Source organism: Anoplopoma fimbria, chromosome 18 (genome assembly GCF_027596085.1).
Source record: "Anoplopoma fimbria isolate UVic2021 breed Golden Eagle Sablefish chromosome 18, Afim_UVic_2022, whole genome shotgun sequence".
NCBI classification, from domain to species: domain Eukaryota; kingdom Metazoa; phylum Chordata; class Actinopteri; order Perciformes; family Anoplopomatidae; genus Anoplopoma; species Anoplopoma fimbria.
This window is the reverse complement of record NC_072466.1, coordinates 19,781,096-19,804,032: the sequence shown is the minus strand read 5'-3', so window position 1 is coordinate 19,804,032 and position 22,937 is coordinate 19,781,096. Positions and strand designations below refer to the sequence as shown.

General features: G+C 42.9%; 1 protein-coding gene across 1 annotated transcript in view; it reads right to left on the bottom strand.

The window, feature by feature from the left end:
* The window catches only part of LOC129106751 (neurexin-3b-like), a 270,033-nt gene that overhangs the window by 16,238 nt on the left and 230,858 nt on the right, over window positions 1–22,937 (bottom strand). The window contains 3 exon segments of the mRNA XM_054617965.1: window positions 10,717–11,027; window positions 12,693–12,782; window positions 20,516–20,687. Coding sequence (XP_054473940.1) covers window positions 10,717–11,027; window positions 12,693–12,782; window positions 20,516–20,687 — 573 coding nt within the window.

Here is a 22,937-nt window from a genome sequence, read left to right as displayed (position 1 = left end):
TGATCGGTCACATCAAAGCAGCAGGCTCATGCTCGGCAGGGGGAGAAGAAAGACGTGATGCACTCGACCACTGTCTACAGTTTTCTCCTGGGTCAGTGAGAGCAGTGTCGGGGCTAAAACGCAGCCACGGCCTCCGGCTTACAAACACAACATGAAGTATGAGCCTGGACAGTGCTGTGACTTTGAGAGGCGAAAGGAATCTAAGCACACATGTACAGTACAGTGAGTCATATCAGGAGGGAGGGCGCTGGAGGTTGCTCCTGAACACACCACAGTCTTATCATAACAAATTACCTTCACATGGTTCTGTGCCCAGAGGCTGAAGGAAACACTGAGAAACGAGGGAAGAAAGACATTACAACTCCAATATCAAACCTGATTGGTTTATTTACAATGCCAGGCTGCCCACTGGCTAAAGCAGAGTTTTTTTGTACTAATGGGTATAAAACCCAAACAAATCAATTTTCCTCTAGCGCCTCATCCTGGCAGTCAGTTGCCATGGATATCCAATGTGGTTGCATGTTCAGAGATCAAAGTGACGACGCTGAGGCAAGGGCAAATCAAAGACATGCAATTCAAAGCAACTTCTTCTTACCCGAGGTGCTCCTTGGTCACCTTGGACGTATATCACACATTATATGGGGACACATACCTCAGACTATCTTTTCATGTAGAGAAGTGACAGAAATCAGAGGTAAAGCTGACATCTCCTCTTTCTCGCTATCTCACCAGCTCCCATTCCTCCACTCCACCGGCCCTCGTATCAAAATGAGATAGTCATCTCTATGGCGGAAGCTTCGCCTTTCTATTGACGGCTTTACTGAAGTGCGCGTTATCATGTCCGATCTGGGCTTTGACAGGCCGACAAGGGAGAAGCTTGTATTACAAGAGGAATCAATGGCACTAGGCCATATCCCTATCAATGGGCTGCCACAACTCTTTTTGCTCGTGCTCCCCGTCCTGTGACTGATAAGTTGCTTTATCAAAGAATGAAAGGGGAAGGGGTTGGGATGGAAACAGAAGCGTGTTTAAAATAACACACGGTGGCGATTCTAATAAAACGTTTGATCATGATGTTTGATCATTGTATAGAAACAAGCTAACATAAGCAGTGCAAAGAGGCTGGAAGCCCCGCTGTTAACCCTCTCCTTCAATATAGTGGAGGAACTACAAACGAATGAGCTCCTGAGTCAACTCGTGGGTCCACAGCCACATACTAAATGATTTCCCAGATCAAATATTGATATTTGGAATGAGCACCCTCTGTGGGCCTCTCTTAGTGGCCTCCTGTCGTCAGCACATTTCCCCAGGTATTTCCAGGTTCATGGGGAAATGAAAAGCGGGCTCGGGAGGTGGGTGAGGGGAGCGGGAAGAAAAAAAAATGCATTTAATTTGTTCACCATCACCGCAGTGTGTTGGTTTCAGCAGAATGGGTTATGTGCCGAGTATTTCTCTTTTTCTCAAGGACCTGCTTTTGTACACAGAGCAGTGAGGGTTGCTGGCTCACAGCAAACTCTAATTGCCCCGAGACCATAGGCAGCCACTTTCAAACAGGGTCATTCATCTTCCCATGGAAAAGGAAATGGTCTTTGGCCCTGATCCGTAATCACCCCCCTGCCGCAGTGTACAAGGTCATCAGGGAAGCCCTGTGACAAACAGACTCACACTCATACATGTGTGTACCCACACACACACACACATACGCACATACAGAATAGCTGACATACTGTGGGGGTGTAGGCGGGTGGTCATGGGGTGAGAAACATGTGAGGTAAGCAGAGTAAAGATGTAAGGGAACTTGTGAGCATGCCATCCTCAGGTAAAACTGGAGCAATGATTAGAGCTCAGAGTTATGGCTTGTGTTATGGCTTGTGTTATGGCTTGTGTTATGGCTTGTGCTTCTCCCTTCAAAGAGGAGGTGAGGAATTCACGTGGACCCGCTGGTGAGCCGCGCTGAGAGCCGCGCTGAGAGCCGTGACCGAGGAAGAGGCAGAGAGAAGATAGCATGGGGAGGAACGGAGGACGAAGTCAGGACAGGACGGGATGGACAGGACTCTGTTTCACTGAGCAGCACAAGACATGGCCCACTGGTGGTCTGAACAAAATAAAGGTAACATGATTCCTGCTTGAAGAGCAGCACACCAGCAGATAAACCAGGATTACTAGACTACATCAGGCATATCCTCACAAACTTCAGTTTCATAAAGCATGAAATATTCACATTTGTGCAGCTACAACCAGTGAGTCTTTGGTCTTACTTATTATTTTCAAACCAAATACCCAAATTGTTGCCAATGAATGTTCTGAAAGTCCATATTCCTAGTATTGGGCTCAAATCCAAGATAATATGATTAGAGAGAACTCTGCAACAAGCTAATTTATCAGAGGGGCAACATATCTGTACTTCTTTGCTCACTGTTGGACTTTAAAGTGCTGCCAAATGTTCTTTTTATGTATGGTACAGATTCTCCTCATTATTTGATCTCTCTCATATACATTTTTCTGTTCAACATGTGCTGCTGTGTAGCTGTGAACAGCATAGATCTCCTCTAACATCTCTGTCTTCATTGTGAATTGATGTGATCTACACTTGATATGCTCTTGAGACCCGTGTAATAAAGTCATGAACATACATATTTTAACAGGGCTTGAATTAATCTGATCACATTAGTTCTGAGAAGGATTTGTGAAACGATTTAATTCTGCTTCATTAGGCTCACTTAATCCAAGCTTTTCACAATGAATTGCGCGTTTCTTCGCTTCCAATAAAGCACCCCAATAAGCTCAATAACTTAATGCGTCTAGAACAATGTTTTTCTGATGGTATCCTGTTGTAATTATGCATGTATACATGGTGAATGGCTAAATTTAGGAAGGCTTGTGTTTGGGACTTTGTTGACCTCACTAACTGCAACAATACAGTCAATAAGTGAGAAGATATGTCCACTTGGGAAAGCTATTTGCTTCCTATGAAGAAAGTGTGAAGTCTAAAACAAGTATCTGAAATCAGACCTTGCACGTTCTCCTTGTGGACTACATGTTCAGCTCCCTTTCAATCCATTCCAATACTGCTGTATTTCTCACAGTCAAAGGCTATTATGACGTCAAGACTGTAATACCAAATCAATGTAGGCGTTAACTAATGTCTGATACTAGCAGCTTTACGTCTCCCAAATTAGCTGTGGTCCCCACATGGGTTCAGTTCCTAATAAGCACAAACCAAATTAAGCATTCCATTTAGTCTGTTTTTAAGAGATGAAAGTTTAAACATAATCGTTAACCAATAGAGAAATAATTTCAGATAAACTGTAAATCGGAGCCCTACTCACACACATTCAATGAATAACCATGCAGGCATGCACACACAGGGATCCACACAACTATCTCCACTACCAAGAAACCACAGGTTCCCTAGTAGTTTGCAGAGTGTCTTTAGGCCCAGAGGAGAAACATTACTGGGCCTCGCTAAGAGCTGATCAGAGGAATGAAACAGAACACATTATTGCTGCGGAACATCAAACGTCTGTGCGATACAGATTTAATTACATCCTATTGACTGTATAAGACACATGGTGAGTTCTGTGTGCACGCATGCACACACACACACACACACACACACACACACACACACACACACACACACACACACACACACACACACACACACACACACACACACACACACACACACACACACAGTAATGCATGTATAGATCTGTGAATATGCTCGCAAAGACGCGGTCTCACTCTCTTTTTCTCTCACACACAAACATTGATATCACTGGCTGGCAGCGCATATATATATATATATATATATATATATATATATATATATATATATACTACACTCACATTGCAGAGATTCATTACTGCCACTGTGGAATAAGTCACCTGGTGTGTGGGCGCTGCTGCAGCTCCAGCTTCAGACACACCTAAAGTTGTGATTTATTATCACATACACAGCTAAGGGTGCCTCATTTGAGGTTATTTGCCTACTTATTGTCTGTGTTGTGTTCAACATATAACATATCTCTTTGACATGTTTAGCCTTGGCCCAAAAGTCAAATGAAACCAAAAACATCTTTTAGGATCTCTTGTTCACATGTTGTTCTTTCTTAGCTATCAGGCTAATGACTAGGCTACGAGTCAGCTGGTCTTCATTTACAATTACAAAGTTGTGTGGAGCTTGTCACTTAACAAGGACAGAACTTATGAGTATCTGTAAGCAGTAAATGTAATATTTATCTTCTAATGAAACCTTAATAAGGACATTTCCTAAAATGTTGGAAAATGAAGCAGAACGCCAAAGGAGAAATAGTTAAAATAAGGGAAACAACTTGCATAATCCTGTGAGCCAAAAAGACAGTGATGCAGAAGCAAATAACTGAACTGAACAGCAGTAAATTCCTAAATCCGGCATAAAGTAACTTGGAAAAAGCGGGCAATAGAAGTTTACTTGTGATATAGTTTTGTTCCCAGAACCGTTGTGCTGGAAAAAAAAGTTAATTAAACACCACCAAGAGTGTGGAATCTCACAGCAACCTAGCAACGTTTAAAAATGGCTTGGCACAGGATTTAATACCGACTGTTCCACTTTGATAATCCATGCAAGTCTACTGGCATGTGCCGGGGGATAGATGAAATCTGCCCCGAAAGAAGAAGAATCTGTATTTAGGATTTGTTTTTTCAAATAAAAATGTGTTCTGTTTAACAGACAGATGACAGCTGTATAATTAGAAGGCATTTCAACTGTCATGACTACAGTGATGGGTTAAAGTGAAACGCATTTAATCATTTACATTGTTCATTATAACTATCAGTGTTTTTAGGCTGGCAATGTGACTTTGTTACTTCGGTTGCAGGTTTAAGTTTTCAGTCAGATATGTGGATGGAGTAATAACCAGTCAGCCATCCGTGGAGGCTCCACAGTATGGAGTGAGCCTGCCTACCACCCAGAGCATGTGCTGGTTTCCTGCCGGTCAGCTAAAAAAAACAAACTGCTGCACAGTGTGTGTGTGTGTGTGTGTGTGTGTGTGTGTGTGTGTGTGTGTGTGTGTGTGTGTGTGTGTGTGTTGTTTGCTTGCCCCTTGGTGTGTGGGTTCCCCGTGGTGACAGCGGAGGCTGACAAGACAGCAGGTTTACACACATACACACGTAAGTATTCCCGGAGGATCTCTAGAAGCTCAATTGTGAGGCATGGGGGACATCCATTACAAAAAACCCTGTGGTTCAAAAACCCCCTGGAGCTAGCTACTGCTGCTCACACACTGAGAGACAAAGTGCACTGAATGCGCACACACATTCACAAACACACAAAGCCACATGACCTACAGACATGAAAATGCAAACATCTAGGAACACGTTCATGCAGATAAGTCCAATGGAAATAGCTCTTTGTACATATTCTCCTGCATGAAAAATTAATATAGAAAGTCGCCACCGAGTGTTGCACACACACTCCGGCAACAGAGAAGACAGATAATGTATGACAGTGCTGGAATGAGTTTGTCGTGTTGATGGTGGTGTGTGTTTGTGTGTGTGTGTGTGTGTGTGGGGGGTCTATTTGGCATCACACATTGAAAATCCTCTGATATTGTGCTTCTGTTCTCTAACAATGTGAGTGCATGTGGCTGCAACAGAGACAAGTAGCTTCATTTGGTCGTGCATGTATGACGATGTGTGAGACAAAGATTAAGAGATCCTTTGGGCAAACTGTGCGCATGCATGTGTGTGTGTGTGTGTGTGTGTGTGTGTGTGTGTGTGTGTGTGTGTGTGTGTGTGTGTGTGTGTGTGTGTATCCCTTTAATGAGCCCCACACACCAGCGGGGCCCCCATCAGTCCGCCGTCTCCTAATTGGACCTACTGAGCAACTAGCATAATGTAATGTAATGTACTGAGCAACTAGCAGACCTCCAGCATTCCTCTCCCAGAATTCATTGGGAGCAAGGGTGCCTAGCAGAGCACCCAGGAAGAATGGTAGAAAGACGGGGAGATCAAAAAAAAAGAGATGGGACTAAAAGAATAAAGAACTCATCCAGAGGAATTCCTGCCTACTGGTTTGACCTTTACACAGTTACTGGCAGGTGTAGGGGACGGTGATCACAGAGACTAACTAACTGCAAAGATGAGATGACTGACAGCAGGTGGAAAAGTGAAGCGGATCAGCCTACACACACACACGAGCAGGTGAACACTCTCATCAAACATCATCTGGCAGACTACCACATAGAGACACGCAGCGTGCTGCACAGCGCCTTCCTCACTACCTCTTGAAGAGAGTATAAATCAGTGATTATCATATATCCCCAGGCGTTCAGCAACATCCCTGATGTACTTTAGATAGTCTGAGTAGAAGGAGCGAGTCAAAGACAACAGTGAGGGAGAAAAAGGACGGTATCATTGGTAGCTTAATGTGCAAAATCTTATCTTGCAACAGTGTGAGTTGATTCTGGGTCATGACCTTTGCTGTGTGGTTTCCCCCCCGTCTCTCTAAACTTTCCTGTAACTCTCCACCTCAAACCACCTAACAAAACTCCCTGAAAATAATCTGAAATACAAGAATCACACCGTGCCAAATAGGAATCTGTGCCGATATAACGCAATAACATTGTCATCACGGAATGTGTATCCAAGCACAGAAAAAAAAGCCCAATTAAACTGCACACAATTTACCTTTCATTTTTCCCGTCTCCTGAGCACCAGGCTAGATGAAGATGATGGACGCGAGCAATTTCTTTAACACGGCAACCATGCAAATCGCTTTCAGTGTCTCTCCCTCAGCTGCTTTCCCCCACGGTACGCTAGATTGCAGCCTCCTCTACTGATTGTTCCCAAACATCTCAGGCCAGCGGCACGAGCTAATAGAGAACGAGAGACGTCGCTCTCCCGTGATAGACAGAATGCATAAATTAGCTGTACCCGTTTAAATTTATCGTGATTCTTCAGTCTAGGATACCAGTGTGAGTAAATGTGAGATATTTCAGCTTTCACCTGGATTGATAATCAGCAGGATTGAAGAGCAAAATGGGGTTTGCAAATACTTTGCAGTTAGGAACTTCTGATACAACATTAGCACTCGTACTCGCAGGTATTTAGCGGCATTGAAAGAGGGGGTAGTACATTTCATGGGTGATTTTCAAAGTATCTAAAATTTGGAGAGATACACAGGTTAATTTCAAACCAATTTTTGAGTCCTAACTCAAACTTTGAATTGTTTAAATCAGTGGTTACCAATTATGGAAACCCTTTGAGGGCATCACAAGATAAATGAAGGGGGTCACGAGATGACCGACAGGATAAGAAAGATGAACCAGAGAGGGCATGCCTACATTACCCACGCTGCACCTCGACAACCGACAGTTTCCTCAGAGATTCCGGTGTGGAGGGTTAGGGTTAACTGAGAAGTCACGGTGAACAGTTTAAAGAGCAGACCTTGAATCTGCAGATCTTACACACAACAGTGCAACAATTGACATTAACTTACCATTATGTCAGCATTACTGTGTGCATGTATCACCATGGCTGTGAACAGTGTGAGGGGAAGAGTCGAGGGCTAACATGGTTAGCATAAGTCACCCTCCTCTGAGGCACATGATCAAAGATGTTCCCAATGTTTAATGGATGAACCACAGAAATAAGACTCGGGTTGAATCTTCAGATTCATGGATTCAAGATGGTGGGCGGGCGTGGGTGTCATGTTCAGAATGAGCCGGCTCTTTGACATATCTAATGCCAGGTCTAAGACCATTCATGATTGTCAGAAAGAAACAGATATAAAGTGGCAAAAACTCCTTACACTTCCTTTTCCTATCTTATATACAGCTTATACAAAGCAGCATTGGACTTCATTTTATAGAAAAATAGATTACAAAATTGTCTTTATTACTTACTGAAAATGTCTCAGTACAACGACTGAAAAATTCAGCAGATTATTTTTTATTTTGTTTTACTTTGTCTGCAAGTGGAATTTTGAAAAAAGGGATTTAAGAATTAGCATAAAGCACTAGAGTTTGTTTGTGTTGCCTTCTGTTAGAATATATCTGTGTGTCCTGTGTTAGTCAACTTTTTTTAATTCCAGGCTCTCCACTCCTATATTGTCTCCTTGTACTTCCTACAAACATGAATTACCAGCCTGTGTTTCTAAAGCTAGGAAGGCTTCTTATTTTGCATTTTGTGTCCCCACAAAATATGTTGTGTTTTGTGTTGCAAGAAGGCCATGTTTCACATTTTTACATGCTCGGAATTTATATAAAGTGATGTGAAAAATGTAATGAAAATGCATGTGAGCTGCTGATCACTTAAAGTCAGTAAAAAATAGGCACTAAATGTTTTAAAAGACTTAAAACCAATTTCAATAAATAAATATGATCCTGGGATATTTCTTTTAAAATAAAAAAATTAAAGAAGAGAGAAGACATTTTCAACTTGATTAACTGGTCTTTGAGTACAGCTGAAGTAACAAAAACACAACAACCTTTGTCTTGTCTACCCAGGCCCCCCAGTGGACCACCTGACCTACAGTCAGTGCACTAGTACCACAGTGCCAGAGAGAGAGAGTGTCTGTCAGTTGGTCTCCACGGAGCAATCATTAATTAAGCGTGAGATTGGTTCTCTCCACTCCACACCCCTCTGTCTCTCTGTTGATCCTGAGATGTCGAGGGATTCGTCACTTCTCACCTCTGAAAAAGAAGCAGCTAGTGTTGGTGAGGTGGACCAAAAATAGATGTGCGAGAAGATACTGAAACACACACGTTTCGGTCTACACGTGTGCACACACACCCTACTCCTGCTGCACAGCGGTACAGCTGCACACGCTCGAGTCCAGCTCTGTGTCAGATTCCTATAACTCTCTTTCAGCACTGCAGTACATCACTGATGATAGCTCAACTCCCTTAACTCCCCTATAGTACCCCGAGGGGTGGAGAAATCTGCCAAACTGGTACAGGTCGTCTCCTTACCTCTCACACCACGCTGTTTGACAGCCATCAGGGGAACTGTAAAATTAAAGGCCTTGGCAAATGAAATTCGGTGACAGTGAGTGAATCAAAGTAGACGCTGCCACAGGAGCTTGTGGAAGAAGAATGAACACGGCTCTCAGAAGAAATACAAAAGTGAAGTCAAAAGTAGGGGAGGTTAAAAAATGGGTATCGACAAAAGAAGTATAGCTTCTTCATTTCATCTTGAAAAAGACAGTGCTTCCTATAAAAGCCCTTTAGAGCACGCACAACCTTATTGACTTCCTTTGATATTAATAGCCTATGACACAAAATGCCATTTACCCAGCGATGCCACATTTTTTCGTATCTGATATGACCTTGTTGATGGTGCCGGAGACGGCAGTGTCTAATGTATCTCAGCTCAGGCATTATCGTCCCAGATTACTGTTGATACACATAGACAGAATGGATATGGACCGCCTTGCTTTTGCTCCAGAACTTCAAACCCCACATATGAAGGCTTGACACTGGGTCTTTCTTTGTCCGTTCTCTCCAAATCACAGAGTTTTAGTGGCTTTCCAACAGCCTGGACTGTGGCCCCCCACGCTTGGACTGATAGAGACATACAATTGTCAGCACTGACATGACGGACTATCATCACTGCACGCCAGGCAATTTGCTGTTGAGGTGAAGAGGCTGATAACAGTGGTCCCTGTCTGTCGTCCGTCCAGTGACCACACTCTCCCCCAACCCTGTCTCACCCCCTGAGGGAGAGTTATTGCTTTAATATGAACAACGAATGGTTCAATTTGTCCTCTGGGTGTCAAAGGACTGCTCGGCGTGATTACTTTCTTGGCATGGCGGTGACATTCATTGGGTTGGACGCATTGGAGAAAGGCCTCTGTTAGGCTGGGTTGGGGTGGATGACAGATACAGACGGAGAGAGACAGAAAAAGGGAGAAATGTAGAGAAAGGGAGCGGTGACGAGGCCGGCTTTGCACACCTCAATGAACAGCAGCACTCCATCCTCGATAGGATGAGAAATACAGTATCCCGACCTTGACTGATCAAGCAGAGGAAAAAAATCGGCGCAGCTTCAATCCACCCACACACAGTCTCAAAAAAACATAACATAGTGGAAGAGGGACAAGAGGACTTCAGTTTTTATTTTTGACATTTCCTTTTTTCATATTTTCTAACCTGATTATCAAGAGAACAAAACATTTGGCCCTCAGACTCAGGTCGTGTTCCACATTGGGTATCTATAACTCCTTTAGGAAAAATGCAATTGAATGCCACTCTGCACACTCTGAATGGTTAACAATGTATTTATGGGAGACTTTTTACATTTTTGGAAGTGCGCTTATTTGCTTTCTTGTCAAGAGTTAATAGATCATAAGATTAATACCACATTTATACCACATTTATACAGTAACTATGAAGCTGGAGACAGCAGTCGGCTAGCTTAACTTAAGACTGAAACAGCTATCATATAAGTCATCTTCAGACAGAGTCAAGCTAGTTGTTTCCCCCTGTTTCCAGTCTTTGTGCTAAGCTAAGCTAACCAGCTGCGGGCTGTAGCTTCACATCAAATTGACACATATAAGAGTTGTATCAATCTTCTGATCTAACTCTGGACAAGGAAGTGACAAAGCGTATCCCCCAGTGTTGAACTATCCCTCTTAATACGTTTAAGATAAAATGTAGCCTTTTGTTGTCTCAAACCTGGCTTGCAGAGACTCAACAACTCGCCACACTCACACACATCTCTCCGCCCTACCTGAATAATTGGCGGTGAGCGCTGTTTGCGGGTGGTCGTCGTGGAGAGCGTGGTGGTGGTCTCAATAAAGGTGGTGGACATCTCCGGCGGCACTGAGGTGGTGGTGCGCGCCGCGCCCCTGCTGACCGGCACGTCGCCCACCAGCCGCACACTGCCGTTCACCTTGATGTTGACGTGGCCCTCGGCGGCCATGTTGAGGACCTTGAGGCCGTTGTAGTAGAGGCCGGACAGCTGGCCCTGGTAGGGCCGCTTCCGGTCGTTTCCGCCAATGGAGATAGTGGCCTGGGTGTTGAAAATGGTCAGCTGCCGGCCTGGAGCAGGAGGGAGGGGAGACAATATTAATATGTTTACGACGCAGAAATCTGAGCTAACAAAGCTCTATTGTCACATGCCTTTAAAAGGAACTACACTTACACTGAGAGATGGATGTATTAACAGAACATTTCAACAAGGACTAAACATGTCTGTTAACAGAAGTGATTTACTGCTTGAGTAAATGAGTGTGGATGGAGGGACAATGGTTAAAAGTGTAATAATGGTGATGCAACATGCTTTTAAACTGGACAAAATAACTATAGTATCAACAACCCCACTACTTTGTTCCTTTTAAAAGACTGCAGCGTTGCTCTGTTGTCTACAGTAGGAAGGCCTTTCCTCCACCCTGAAAGACAATGCTAATGCTGGAAAAAACAGACACTGTGCAGCTACAGCATCTTCATTATAAAAGAGTGGACACATGCAGGTATGAAAAAAAATATTAGAAAAAGTAGCTGGAACAAGTTCCACAGGCACTCTTAATATTCTCTGGACAAAACAGTGGACTCATGCATTAAGATGATGAATAAATATGTATCCAGGGTTTGGCATATTATGATAAAGTACGAGCAATACACACTCACTACATGTCATGGTGAATTTCATTAGGGGAAGCCTAAATATCATTGTCAAAACACACTGCTCATGCATTAATTATGAAATAAAAATACACCAAACTTTTGCAATACAGGAATCATAATTAAAAATCAAATTTGTGTAATTTACATACAGAAAGCACCGCCGGCTTGTTAAATTCGCGGCATTTGCACAATTATAATACAGAACACACTGGGCATGGAATGACAGGGGAGGACGATCATGTCACAGGAAAATGAAGGCACGTGTAGAGTCATGCATGCAGCAGTAATGAGATTTTTCAGACCTGTCTGTTTAAGGGGTTGTTAAAGGGACTTTATAATCAGGTTAAGATGTTTAGGTGCAATGAACTTTAAAAGCAGTTTATAATGATTTTATGTGGAGGGAAGAGGGGGAGCAGACTTTTTCATCCCCGCTTTTGTTTTAAACATCAAGAAGGTGCTGATATGATCATCTCAGTGATTGGAAAACACAACTCCATCGTAGTGCACCTTAGCAGGCTCACTGTGACGCTTTGCCGCCAAAAAAAAGCTCCAATTAGCTCTCCATCACCGGACAAGTGAGGGTTTTATCGTGTGTGATGTGTAGAACTACAATCAGATAAATTGCAGCAGGGAGAAGCACCTGCTGTTTGGAGAGTTTTCAGGGGGATATGCCCACTGATTAGTTTGTTCTCAAACATTGCAGAGGATTTGAGCCAAGGGAGTTCATTTTCCTCTCAAACAGTCGGCCTACTGTCTCCTAGTCAGTGTGCACAAACAATTTGGAGTACTTGATAGGTAACATCTTGTTGTTGCACTGTTTATAGAAGCTGTTCCCAGTCCCTTTAACTGGACACCATGATTGAACAATTTTTTTTAAAAGATGACAATGAAAAAAAGGGTAAACAAATCCAAATAAAAAAACAGGGACAGATCAAAAAGTAACCAGGAACGCTCTGTTTTACTTGTTGTTTTAAAGGGTTTAAGGGGTGGTTATTCATTCTCAGAGGTTGAAAGGGAACAAGCCGATGAAATGACAGGAAATAAAAAGAGAAACATTCTCAAAGCTTGATGAAGATTTACCTTTCTCCTGAAGCCAATCTTCTACTGGCCGGGTATATTTGAACGGGATTTTCTTATTTGCCATTTGATAGCGCTCAATGTCGCTGTTGCCTTTAAAGTTTGAAAGTTTAACAAACAGCTTGAAACAGTTGGCAACTGCAACAGACATCACACATTTATACAGTGGTTTAGAATGTGTTTTATATTTGTTTAGAAATATTTATAACAGCTTTATGATGTTTTTTTACTTTTTCCAAGTAGCTTTAGTTTAAATGTTTAAAATTCATATTTATATAGCACACTCCACACCAATATTTAACATAACATCCATGGATTAAAAGCACAACACATCATCCATAGCACTCATGGAAAAGACAAACTGCATAAACAGCCTGCAAGAAAAGGTCAAAACACAGAAAAACATCACAGTCTACATAACAGTTCTTGTAATACTTACATCATATAACATAATAAAGCTTGAGGGTTATCAAGAGGTTAGACAGGTAGACATGCATCAACTGTCTGTCTGAACCAAATTGAGGTTAATTAATGTGCACTAATTCTACCACCGGACACCACCTGCTTTTACATTTGAAGGACTAAGAGATGCCAAGCTTTTAATTTGGAGGAGGTTTGCAGGGGGCAACGATAGTGGTCATTTGAAGTACTGCAGACCTACTGGGAGGGAAGTCCCACGGTGACACAGATTTGAGGAGGACAATGCATACAAATTAGACCATTACTGACATGATGGGAGGCATTTTGGGTAAAAAAAAAAAAGAAGAAAAAAGCACCCCAGCTGCCTCATTCGGCAAACACGTTCAAGGTATGCAGGTGTGAAGGACCATAGGCCACCTTTTACAGGGAATGTTGAGTACATAGTATCACCTCTGGGATGATACAATTTCCTATTTTGTCTGACAATCACAGAGGCATTCCCTCTGAAGGGCGCAACAAGTCTGCCGACGCCGAGAATTGAGACTTTCAGCTCTGTCTTCAAACACTTTGAGGTATGACAAAAGACCGCGGAGCCTGTAAAGGAATCCTGAAAGGCACCACAATGTCACTCAGAACCAAGGTGGGAAGGTATTTGGAGGAAAAAGAGGACAGCGGTACGGCATCATTTATAACACACGTGAAAGGGCAAGGCTTTATAATTGTGAGAAAGGGCCTTCTGGAAATGTGTGGTGTCTGGCTGCTAGTTCTATTCTCTCAGGTGATTTATCTATTGACAACATCATGCACACACACACTCATGGGGATCTAAGGGTGTGTGTCCATTTCTGGCTACGACACCATACTCATCCTAATACCCATAAATCTTCACAGCATCTTCATGTTCTGTCTTGGTTGGATTATTTGCTGAACATCTGGTTTCAAATTGTTCTCACCAACTGATTGAAAATGTATGCTATATTTACACAATTACATTAAACCATTCAATAAGGCACGTATGCTGCAAAGTCGTTAGGTAAACCTTAAGCTGGTCTCTGTTTCCTCTCCTTCTTTCATTTAAGGGAAAAGCCACAAAGTGCTCGGTTTACAGCAAGCTGGGGAAGGAGAGCGGATATGGCTGCAAGGGAGCTGGAGGAGCTAAAGGACGGAGTGAGCAGCGTGCCAGCAGGTTAATCAGCTACTAGCAGGGCTCCCTCCCCATTCCTTTGATCTGGAGCAGGTTTCAGGAGGCAGCCAGATACACTCTCCTCTGGACAAGGGCCACAGAGAGAGGCATGATGGTTGCATATGGAACCGGAGGACAGATGGAGAGGTGAGCACTTTGGGGGAGGATATCAACATCTACAAACCTTCACTGACTTGAGCTGGAGTAGAACCAGGTCTGACACTGAGGTGGGGTTTAGGTTTGCCCTGCATTGCTCATGGCGCAGTCTCAGGAATAGCTCCTCCATTGTTCTGGGTGATTAATGAGGTGACAGCCCCCCCGTAATGAATACACCACAAGCTAATTGTCCAACTAATGAGAAAAACCTCTCAAGTTTGTTAATTTGATATTCCATTTCTAAAGGTGACTCCAAAAAACGGATGACCTTGCCAATAAAAGCTGTATTGTTTGTTATTTAAAAAAAATCTCTCCACCAAGGTTTTATTTATTTCTTTAAAGCGGACACATATTTCCTAAAAGATTTTTACATCAAATTTAGCAGCATTATGAATTTGATGATTTGTTATTGCCAGAGAACCCATTTTGAGTGTAATTTAGAATCTTTTAAAGTTTTTTGGGGATCACACATACTGTTCCACTTCACACTTTTAAAAATAATAATAATTTGAGTGTTTTGGCTTTGTTATGCATCTCAAGCAGACTGATGAGGGAGACCAGCTGAGTATGTGAATGTACAGCTATTAAGAAATAACATACCTTAGTGTGTTTTTGCCATTATAATTAGCTTGTAAGTTATGAATATTTAGTTTTGGTGAGAAATACCAAACATAGATCAGATGGCAATTAAACTGCAATTACATTTTTCATACTATACAACATACTATATTGTTCTACATGTCTACATGTGTAAACGATTACTTGACAGCCTCTTATTTATTCTGTAGCATGCTGTATTTCACACCATGTCATGCATATTTCACATTTTGTTGCACAGCTGAGTGGCTGAATGCACACCATTTGATCCTGTGAATATTTCATAATTTGTTGCTGTTTCTGTGTTTATAAACAGTTTGTGCATATCTAAGGCACTCCTCCGCCATTTTTTTCTTTCGCCAAGCCAAAACAAAGTCTAAATGTTTCCTGTTTCAGTGGCAGCGATTCAGTCACCACAAACACTGGCACGGCGACAGTCATCTGCTGGTCGCTCGCGTCACTCTATTCTGTTTGCCTGCCAGACTAATCTCACTGGGGCTCCATCACAGGGCCAGTGCTGAGAGCGCATCAAAACTGTGAAAATGGCTACTGTGACAGGCTCCTGGCATTCTCTGTATTTGGGGATGATGAGTACATTTGATACACTGCGGCCCTGTCCAAAAGCCATCATTCCACAGCCCAACTCCACAGCTAGCTGTTGCAGCCCCTGGTCATGACTATCCTGCACCACCCACCTCTCTTCCAATCTACACCTCTGGCTCTTCATCCGTCTACCCAGCTTTCTGTCTGTTCTCTCTGTCTCTTCAGCCCGCTATCCACACAGCTATCCTCCGCTCCTTCATCTGCTCCCTGCTATTCTGCGTCTTCGCTCTTCTTCGGCTCAATCAGACCTCTTCAGCTACAGCCACAGATGTGGTATCATTAATCTACTTTTTTGCTCACTTTAGTTCCTTTCTCTTCTTCTCTACCCATATATACGTCTATCCGTCTCCCCTCTGTCAACTCATTCCATTAAATGCCTCTGCATCCCCTCCGTGGCTGCATTTCTTCCCTATTCACCCATGTTCCTCTGTTTCTCCTGCTTGCTTTCCCTCTATCCCCCTTCCATTCTCTCTCAGACATCAGCCAAAGCCGGGGAGTAAACTCATCATTTATTGGACCGCTCGGAAATTTGCGCTGTTGAAAGGATGAATTAGACTTGCAGCTTCCACGCTCAGCTTAGTCTGAGTTCTGAGAGCGACAGAGATTGTGTTTCAGATAGGGCTAATCATGTTTGGCCCCGGGAACGCGGAGGGATTTATCTCGTTCCCGAGGAATTGTTTGGTCTGAATTTCAAGACAAAGATTGGCAGATAACTTGAAACGGTGCTACCCACTGTGCCTGTTTCAGGAATGCGTGAGTCGTTGTGAGCATCAGCGCATGGATGTAGGTCTTTGTGTGTTTGAGTGCATGTGTGTCTTAGAATGAACGCGAGGCCATTCATGTTATGACCAACCCACATGATGGAACACACACACACACACACTATCCCTGAAGCCAAACCAGAGTAATTAGGCAAACGGTCATTCATCTGACGGCTGAGCCAAAGTGTGATGCACAACCTCCGCCTGGCTCGGTCTACCGATTACAAGATTCAAAGATTCAAACTCACGCAAATAGATCATGTAATCCAAAATCAAAGAGTACAAGGATTCAGAGCGTTTTATGAGGAAATTGGAATCCTCTCATTAAACAAAGAAAAGCCCTGCAGAAATGTGGGCTGTCACAAACGTACACATGATTGTAGGAGAGATGCATGGAGAAAAAAACACACAGATAAAAGGGAATCTGAGGACAAAAACAAGAATGGAGAGCTGGGAGGGCATAGTAAGAGGAGGGGATGGTAATTAGAGAAAGAGAGAGAAAAAGCAGTTAACACACACAAACATACACTGCAGAAGCCTGATGGAAATGATGCTGTATGGGATCAGTGTGGTTCTATTGTTGGAGGGGGATGGGACTGGAGCGCAGACGTTTTGGGCAGAACATCACACTTCATCCTCCGTTTCTGTCTTTTCTGTACTTTGAATCCTCAATAAAGGCTAAACAGAAAAAGTTTTTTAAAATGTAAAGGATTATTCTGGTTTATTCCAACTTTGGTCCTTTGTAGTTTTAGCCACCATTTATGTCGGTTAGGATAACAACTAAAAGTAAATGCTGAGATCTGGAAACACAGTAACTTTGTAAGCCTGACTGAGAAACTTTGTAAAAGTTTGTAAAGGGGGTGGTCACAATATTAGAAATATTTTCAACATAATGCAGTCCAGATCAATCCCACTACAGCCTCAATAATCAATATGTGTCAATCAAAACTGAACATTATTATCTTTGTAAATGCAAATTTATAACAAAACTATTGTATTATATAGCATTCACTTTTAGAAGTTTACCTAATAAAGTGGTCACTAATGTATAAGATGATGCATGGACTCAATCCACAAATCCACTTATCAGTATCCTCAGTACTGTATTAAACAAGTATACTGAAGGGACGCATCTTCTTTGCTTCTCAAAAGCCTAATCTAGAAAAGATTCCGCCAAAATACGGCCTTAAACATCATCCTCATATGATGTGCACTTAGCACTGGCTGCTGCAAAGAGACTTCCATTTGCTACATTTCCCTTTTTATACAAAGGGAAAGTCTGCACAAACCCAACACACAGACCAGATCGGAGAGAATAAAGGGGCCTCACTTATCTCAATGTAATATTACTCCACATTCATGGTGGTCGTGTACTTGGCAGCATTACTGACCTGTGTGGCTGTATGAAGGTGGTATTAAACATGACCTAACTTGTTCCTGAGACAGTAAGCATTGTGATAATATCTTAAGTGACCATGTAGTAATGTTATGTTTTCAATCCTCTGACAGTGTTTTTGTTCTATTTTGTTTTTTATTTAAAATGGTATAAAATGTAATAAAATAAAACTATGTTTAGTTGAATTATCTAAAACACATCATTTGAAGATAGAAAGTGAGCACACACACTTTTCTTTCCTTTAAAATTAATTTAAACTAACCTGGAGTTTAAAACCTATATGATAGTCTGATGCTCGTGCTTTTTGCCCTATCTAACCATCTTTAGAGATGCACCAAACTTCCAGATGTCAGTAACTAACTGAGGTAGTATAATGATATTATAACTATTAGGGAAAAAAGATAAATCTACAAAAATAAGGCCCAAATTTTGAATAAGCATGGATTCCAAAGATAGAGGAAATTGACCCAACATTGCTCTATTAGTTATCACAGGCAGGTCATGCTGTCCAAACCTCCTGCTGTCATTTAAGTGCCTCTATACTTTTGGGGCTCATCTTTGCGAACACTGTTGTTTAGATGTCCAATTTACACGCCCCGGGATATTTTTGCAAGCAGCTTTGAACGACAAGCAATCCACCAACTCCTTTGTTCTCACCTATTCCCCACCACAGAGCGAGGGCATGCCCAGATCCGGTAACTGTTTATTGAACGACCTGAGAGCCTTGTGGCGGCTGCTGCCTTCAAGTAAAGCATTAGGAGTGAGAGAAAGCAGTCGATGAGTTTGCACCCTAACATGTAATTACTCATGAGATGACAACCCCTTTACAAGCGAGGGAGGGCGGGAAAAAAAAATCAATCATCGTTGAATTGCTATCACTGAGTGTCTGCAAATTACCTGTGCAGAAGAGAAAAATAAATTACCACGCGTTCGATCCCCCGACCTCAACTCCATTCGAAGACAATGGCAGGTGGACAGAAGAGGGAACAAACCTCAATGGAATCACTTGGAAGGAATCCAAAGCTAAAAAGTCAGAGCACCTTCTGTTGTGCATTGCGTAAACTGAGACGCAAATCCATGGGATATTTAGCAGTGAATTCTGAACGGATGCTGGCTTTGGATCATAAATATGGAGGCATTGATTGAAGTTTGAGAAGACAACCATTGAGCTCTGATGCAGATGGAACTTTTAGATCATTTGAAGGTGGTAGGACTAAAATGACTGGCTGTGAAAGATAGAGAACAGTTGAGTTCTTTTGTAATATAGGGCCGAGATCTATATCAGCATGACAAAAACAAGCTCTGTGCAACAATGCAGTCACGTTTGTCAGATTAGCTTGAGTCCTCAAATGAGTATGTGGTGGAGATGTCACTTCTCTGCTACATGTTACGGACTTTCCCAGTATTTTTCCAGTATTAGTGTGGCTGAAATGCAGTTATGAAACCCGTCTAACTTTATCTGGTCAAAAAAAAAGAAAAAGCGAAAGACAGCCGATGGCAAAAGAAAGCCAGAGACAGAAGAGATTAGCATCACCTGCGCTGGCATTGAACCAAACCAAAACAGCGTGCCAGGTCACGCCAGGAGAGGAGGCTGCCCTGTCCTCGGCGATAGCAGGCAACTGGGAGCATGCTGTAGGGCTGCTGAGACATCGGGCTGGGAAGTGAAAGGGATCAACTCCTATTTGTTTGCTCCTCACCACCGGGTAGCATCAGCGCTTTTGCACAGTTTTTTTTTCAAAGTTTGGAAAAAAAAAAAGAAATAGTGATGCCTGTTTTTTTGTTCACAATAGCTCCACATCTGGTAAATTAACACAATTTAATCTTCAATATATTTTTACATCTGTTTCTGTCCAATTACCTCTCGCTGCCACGGCACAATTTTACCTCAGAGATCAATGAAGTTTCATATCATCTTCTGTCACCCCAACTTCTCCTCACCTCAACTGCCACTTTCTGCTCAGTTTGATGGAGTGAAATTGAAGAGGGGGTAATAGAGAACTGGGAAACAAGGGGGGGGGCTCTCTTAAGCTGGCTGGCAATGTAGACACAGATATCAAAGACCAGGAGAGCCAGCTCAATATAATGGACTGTTAAGTAGAAGCAGGAGATGTGTTTTCCCCTTCCTTCTCTCTCTCTCACACTTTCTCTCCCTCTCTCACCTAGTTAGCTGAACAGCACATCTCTGTTCCAAATGTAGGCAGCGACTGAGCCTCCACATGGAGCGGGCTGTGTCTGATGACCCTATTTGTATTCTGCTGCTGTGCTGCATCAGCTGACCTGGGAATGAGAGATACAGGCAGGCAGAAGCTTTATCGGGCCAACAGGCCACCCTTGGTTTCTGCCTCCATCCTCTCCTGTGCTTGCCCATCAACCAAATGCCTCTTCATGCCTTTCAGTCCCTTCCCTGAAATAAACCAGCCAGATGTTGCACAGTTAATGCCTCTCGCATGACAAAAGAGTCCAGCTCGGCATGCTCCTCTCCTGTGGAGTCAGGTGTGAGGGCATGAGAGTGGAGAAAGTGTTTGAGGCACGGTTGTGCCAGCTAATGCTAATGCTAATGCTACTGCGTGCCTCTTGGTCTTTTCAGATTAGACAGTGAATCTTGTTTTTTCACTCAAACAAATAGGTGGTGTCCAGTGGTTCAGCATCAATAATTTTACCCCTTACTTTAGCAGAAATCCATCAGACAGAGGAAAAAGAGGGGCGGTACCTGTAGGGAAGTGTTCATTGACTGGCCAGTTGTCCACCTGCAAGGTGGCGTTACCCCCGTTCCTGGTGAACCGGACCAAATGGTATTTGCCATCGTTTATCCCGGTGGTTGTCTCCTTAACGCTGATGTCCACGGTCCCAATGTTGAATGTCACACCCACTTTGCCTTGTTCCTGGAATAGACACAAAGTGAAGAAGAGCAGAAGAAGTTAGTGGTCTGATTCCAGCACTGAATGAATCAAAGCATCTTAATACTGTACTTTACTGAACTGGTATTTGGCATCAAACGCAGAGAGCTCTAATTCTCAATAAGTCACATCTGTCGCTTAGCGAGACAAAGCAGAACATTTGCACTGCTGTGCCAAGAATTCACCTATTGTTGTGAAAACAACAAATTAATTATACAATAAACTGTAAAAAGTTCAATAAAGCTACTTGGATGAATGCCCTCAGCTGGTGCTAATGGCGAACTCCTCAAGAGAACCTGAGGACGCCAGCGCTACGCTTCATTATACCAATGTAATGTGATGAAAATAGGCTGCCAGCAGAGATTGTAATGATGAGTAATGCTCCGAGCAGCCTGTCACTGCAAAACTGGCAGCACGGATGCCTTTTTTTTTTTCTTCTTCTGATTCGTCCTTATAAAGTGTATGAATACCATATGTTTTGTTTAGTTCCCAATGCTGAACCCGTTTACTGTGTCCATAAATCGCCATCCGTCCCCATCATCTCCTGACTCCTCTCCCCCCGTTCCCATTCATTTTCATGAGCTGCCAGCATGTTTTATTGGGACTGCTTGCGTATTCACCTGCACTGAGCCGCGACATGCAGAAGGTTTTGGAGCGGAGGCAGGGCTTGAGTGAGTGGCGAAGGGGAAGGGCTGTGTTTTTTGTGTCATTTGTTAAATCCCCCATAGGGAATCTCTCAGTGTAATTACCTACTTAAGAAGCCTGGAGCAGAGGGACCGTTTCTCATAACGAAACCAAAATTAAGCAGACTGACACAGGGGGCAGACACGTTGTTAACTGATCAGCTGAGACTGGCCCCTGCATGGCTAACTGTTACAATGCAGACCTCGATAGTGGCAAGTTGAATTTAACAGTGCTGGGCTGCTCTGAAGCGTTGCTGGGTGGTTAGGACTTTTAAGACACTTAAACCTGCTGATCTCTATTTAATGTTACAGGCTCTTATACTGAAGGAGAGCACCTAATAAGGCCACATATACTTAACTCAGTCCCTTATGCTTTTACACTCTCAAATATTATAACACTACCATACCTGCAGTGTACAGTGACAGTCATTTTATACGTTCCAGCATGACAGCTCACTTTAAGTTTTGTTCTCCGGCAACACATTTTGCTGAGTTAGTTTACTCTTTAGGCAATACACATTATTATGAACAAATATTATCTTATTTAAATCAAGCTAGTTCCTACATTTCTACTCCTTAAGTAGAGCACCTAGAAAATCTCTCTTTTTATTTATCTAAATCAGAACCCTATTTTTGTTTCTTAGCAAGTGCAGGGGGGGGGGGGGTTTCTCATCTTAATATAAGGTACAGTGCAAGAGAAAGGCAGCAATGTAATCTTTCTTAAAAGTTTCTTAAGGAAGAAGAAAGTCGTTCGGGGTATTCAGTAAAATGACTTTGTGCGCATGGAACCTGCACTGACTGTGCATGTTGTACTTTCCTCAACTGCGCTGTATTCAATGCCTCACTTGTACAGTTAAAACAACCTTTTGTCTATTCGGAAAAAGAGATTCAGTGCTTGAGACCATAATGCAAGGAACGACGGAGCAGCTCCAACAATCTCCAGCTGGACTAATAATGGAAAAAGAACGTCACCACAGACACGAGAAAGCCATCTCCTAAAAGCCTTGGTAGGGCTCAGAGTGGGAGCCAGGCGAGCAGAATATCTGAATGCGCACTTAACGTCTCCGTCAGAGAGGTTGTAAATGGGCTCTTAATTTAAGTAGTTGTCATTAAAACTTAAGAGCAACAGACAAATGAATACGATAAAAGCGTGCATGCGCAAGTGTGCGTGCGCGCTTTTACGCCCCTAGACCGGCTAAGGTAAGCACACACTAGAATATGCTGATGATTTAATGTGACACGCCGATGTTCAGTGTGTGTGTTGTACCGTGAAGAAATACTACTGAAGCTCTCCTGACTAATGACAGGACCTTTCCCCGGTACGAGAAAACACTGTGTCTGACGGCCGGAGCTCATACAGAGCACAGACAGACACATCAGCACTAGTACATCCACCGTGACCTTCAGAGACTCTGGCAGCCCCGGCTCTCTTGTGTAGTCGCATCAAAGCCACATCAGCGACCCACTAATACCTACAAACAAAGACAGACCGTCACCCTCCTGGCCCCGGAACAAACAAACAACAAAACACAACAATTGTACGGCTCTGTTG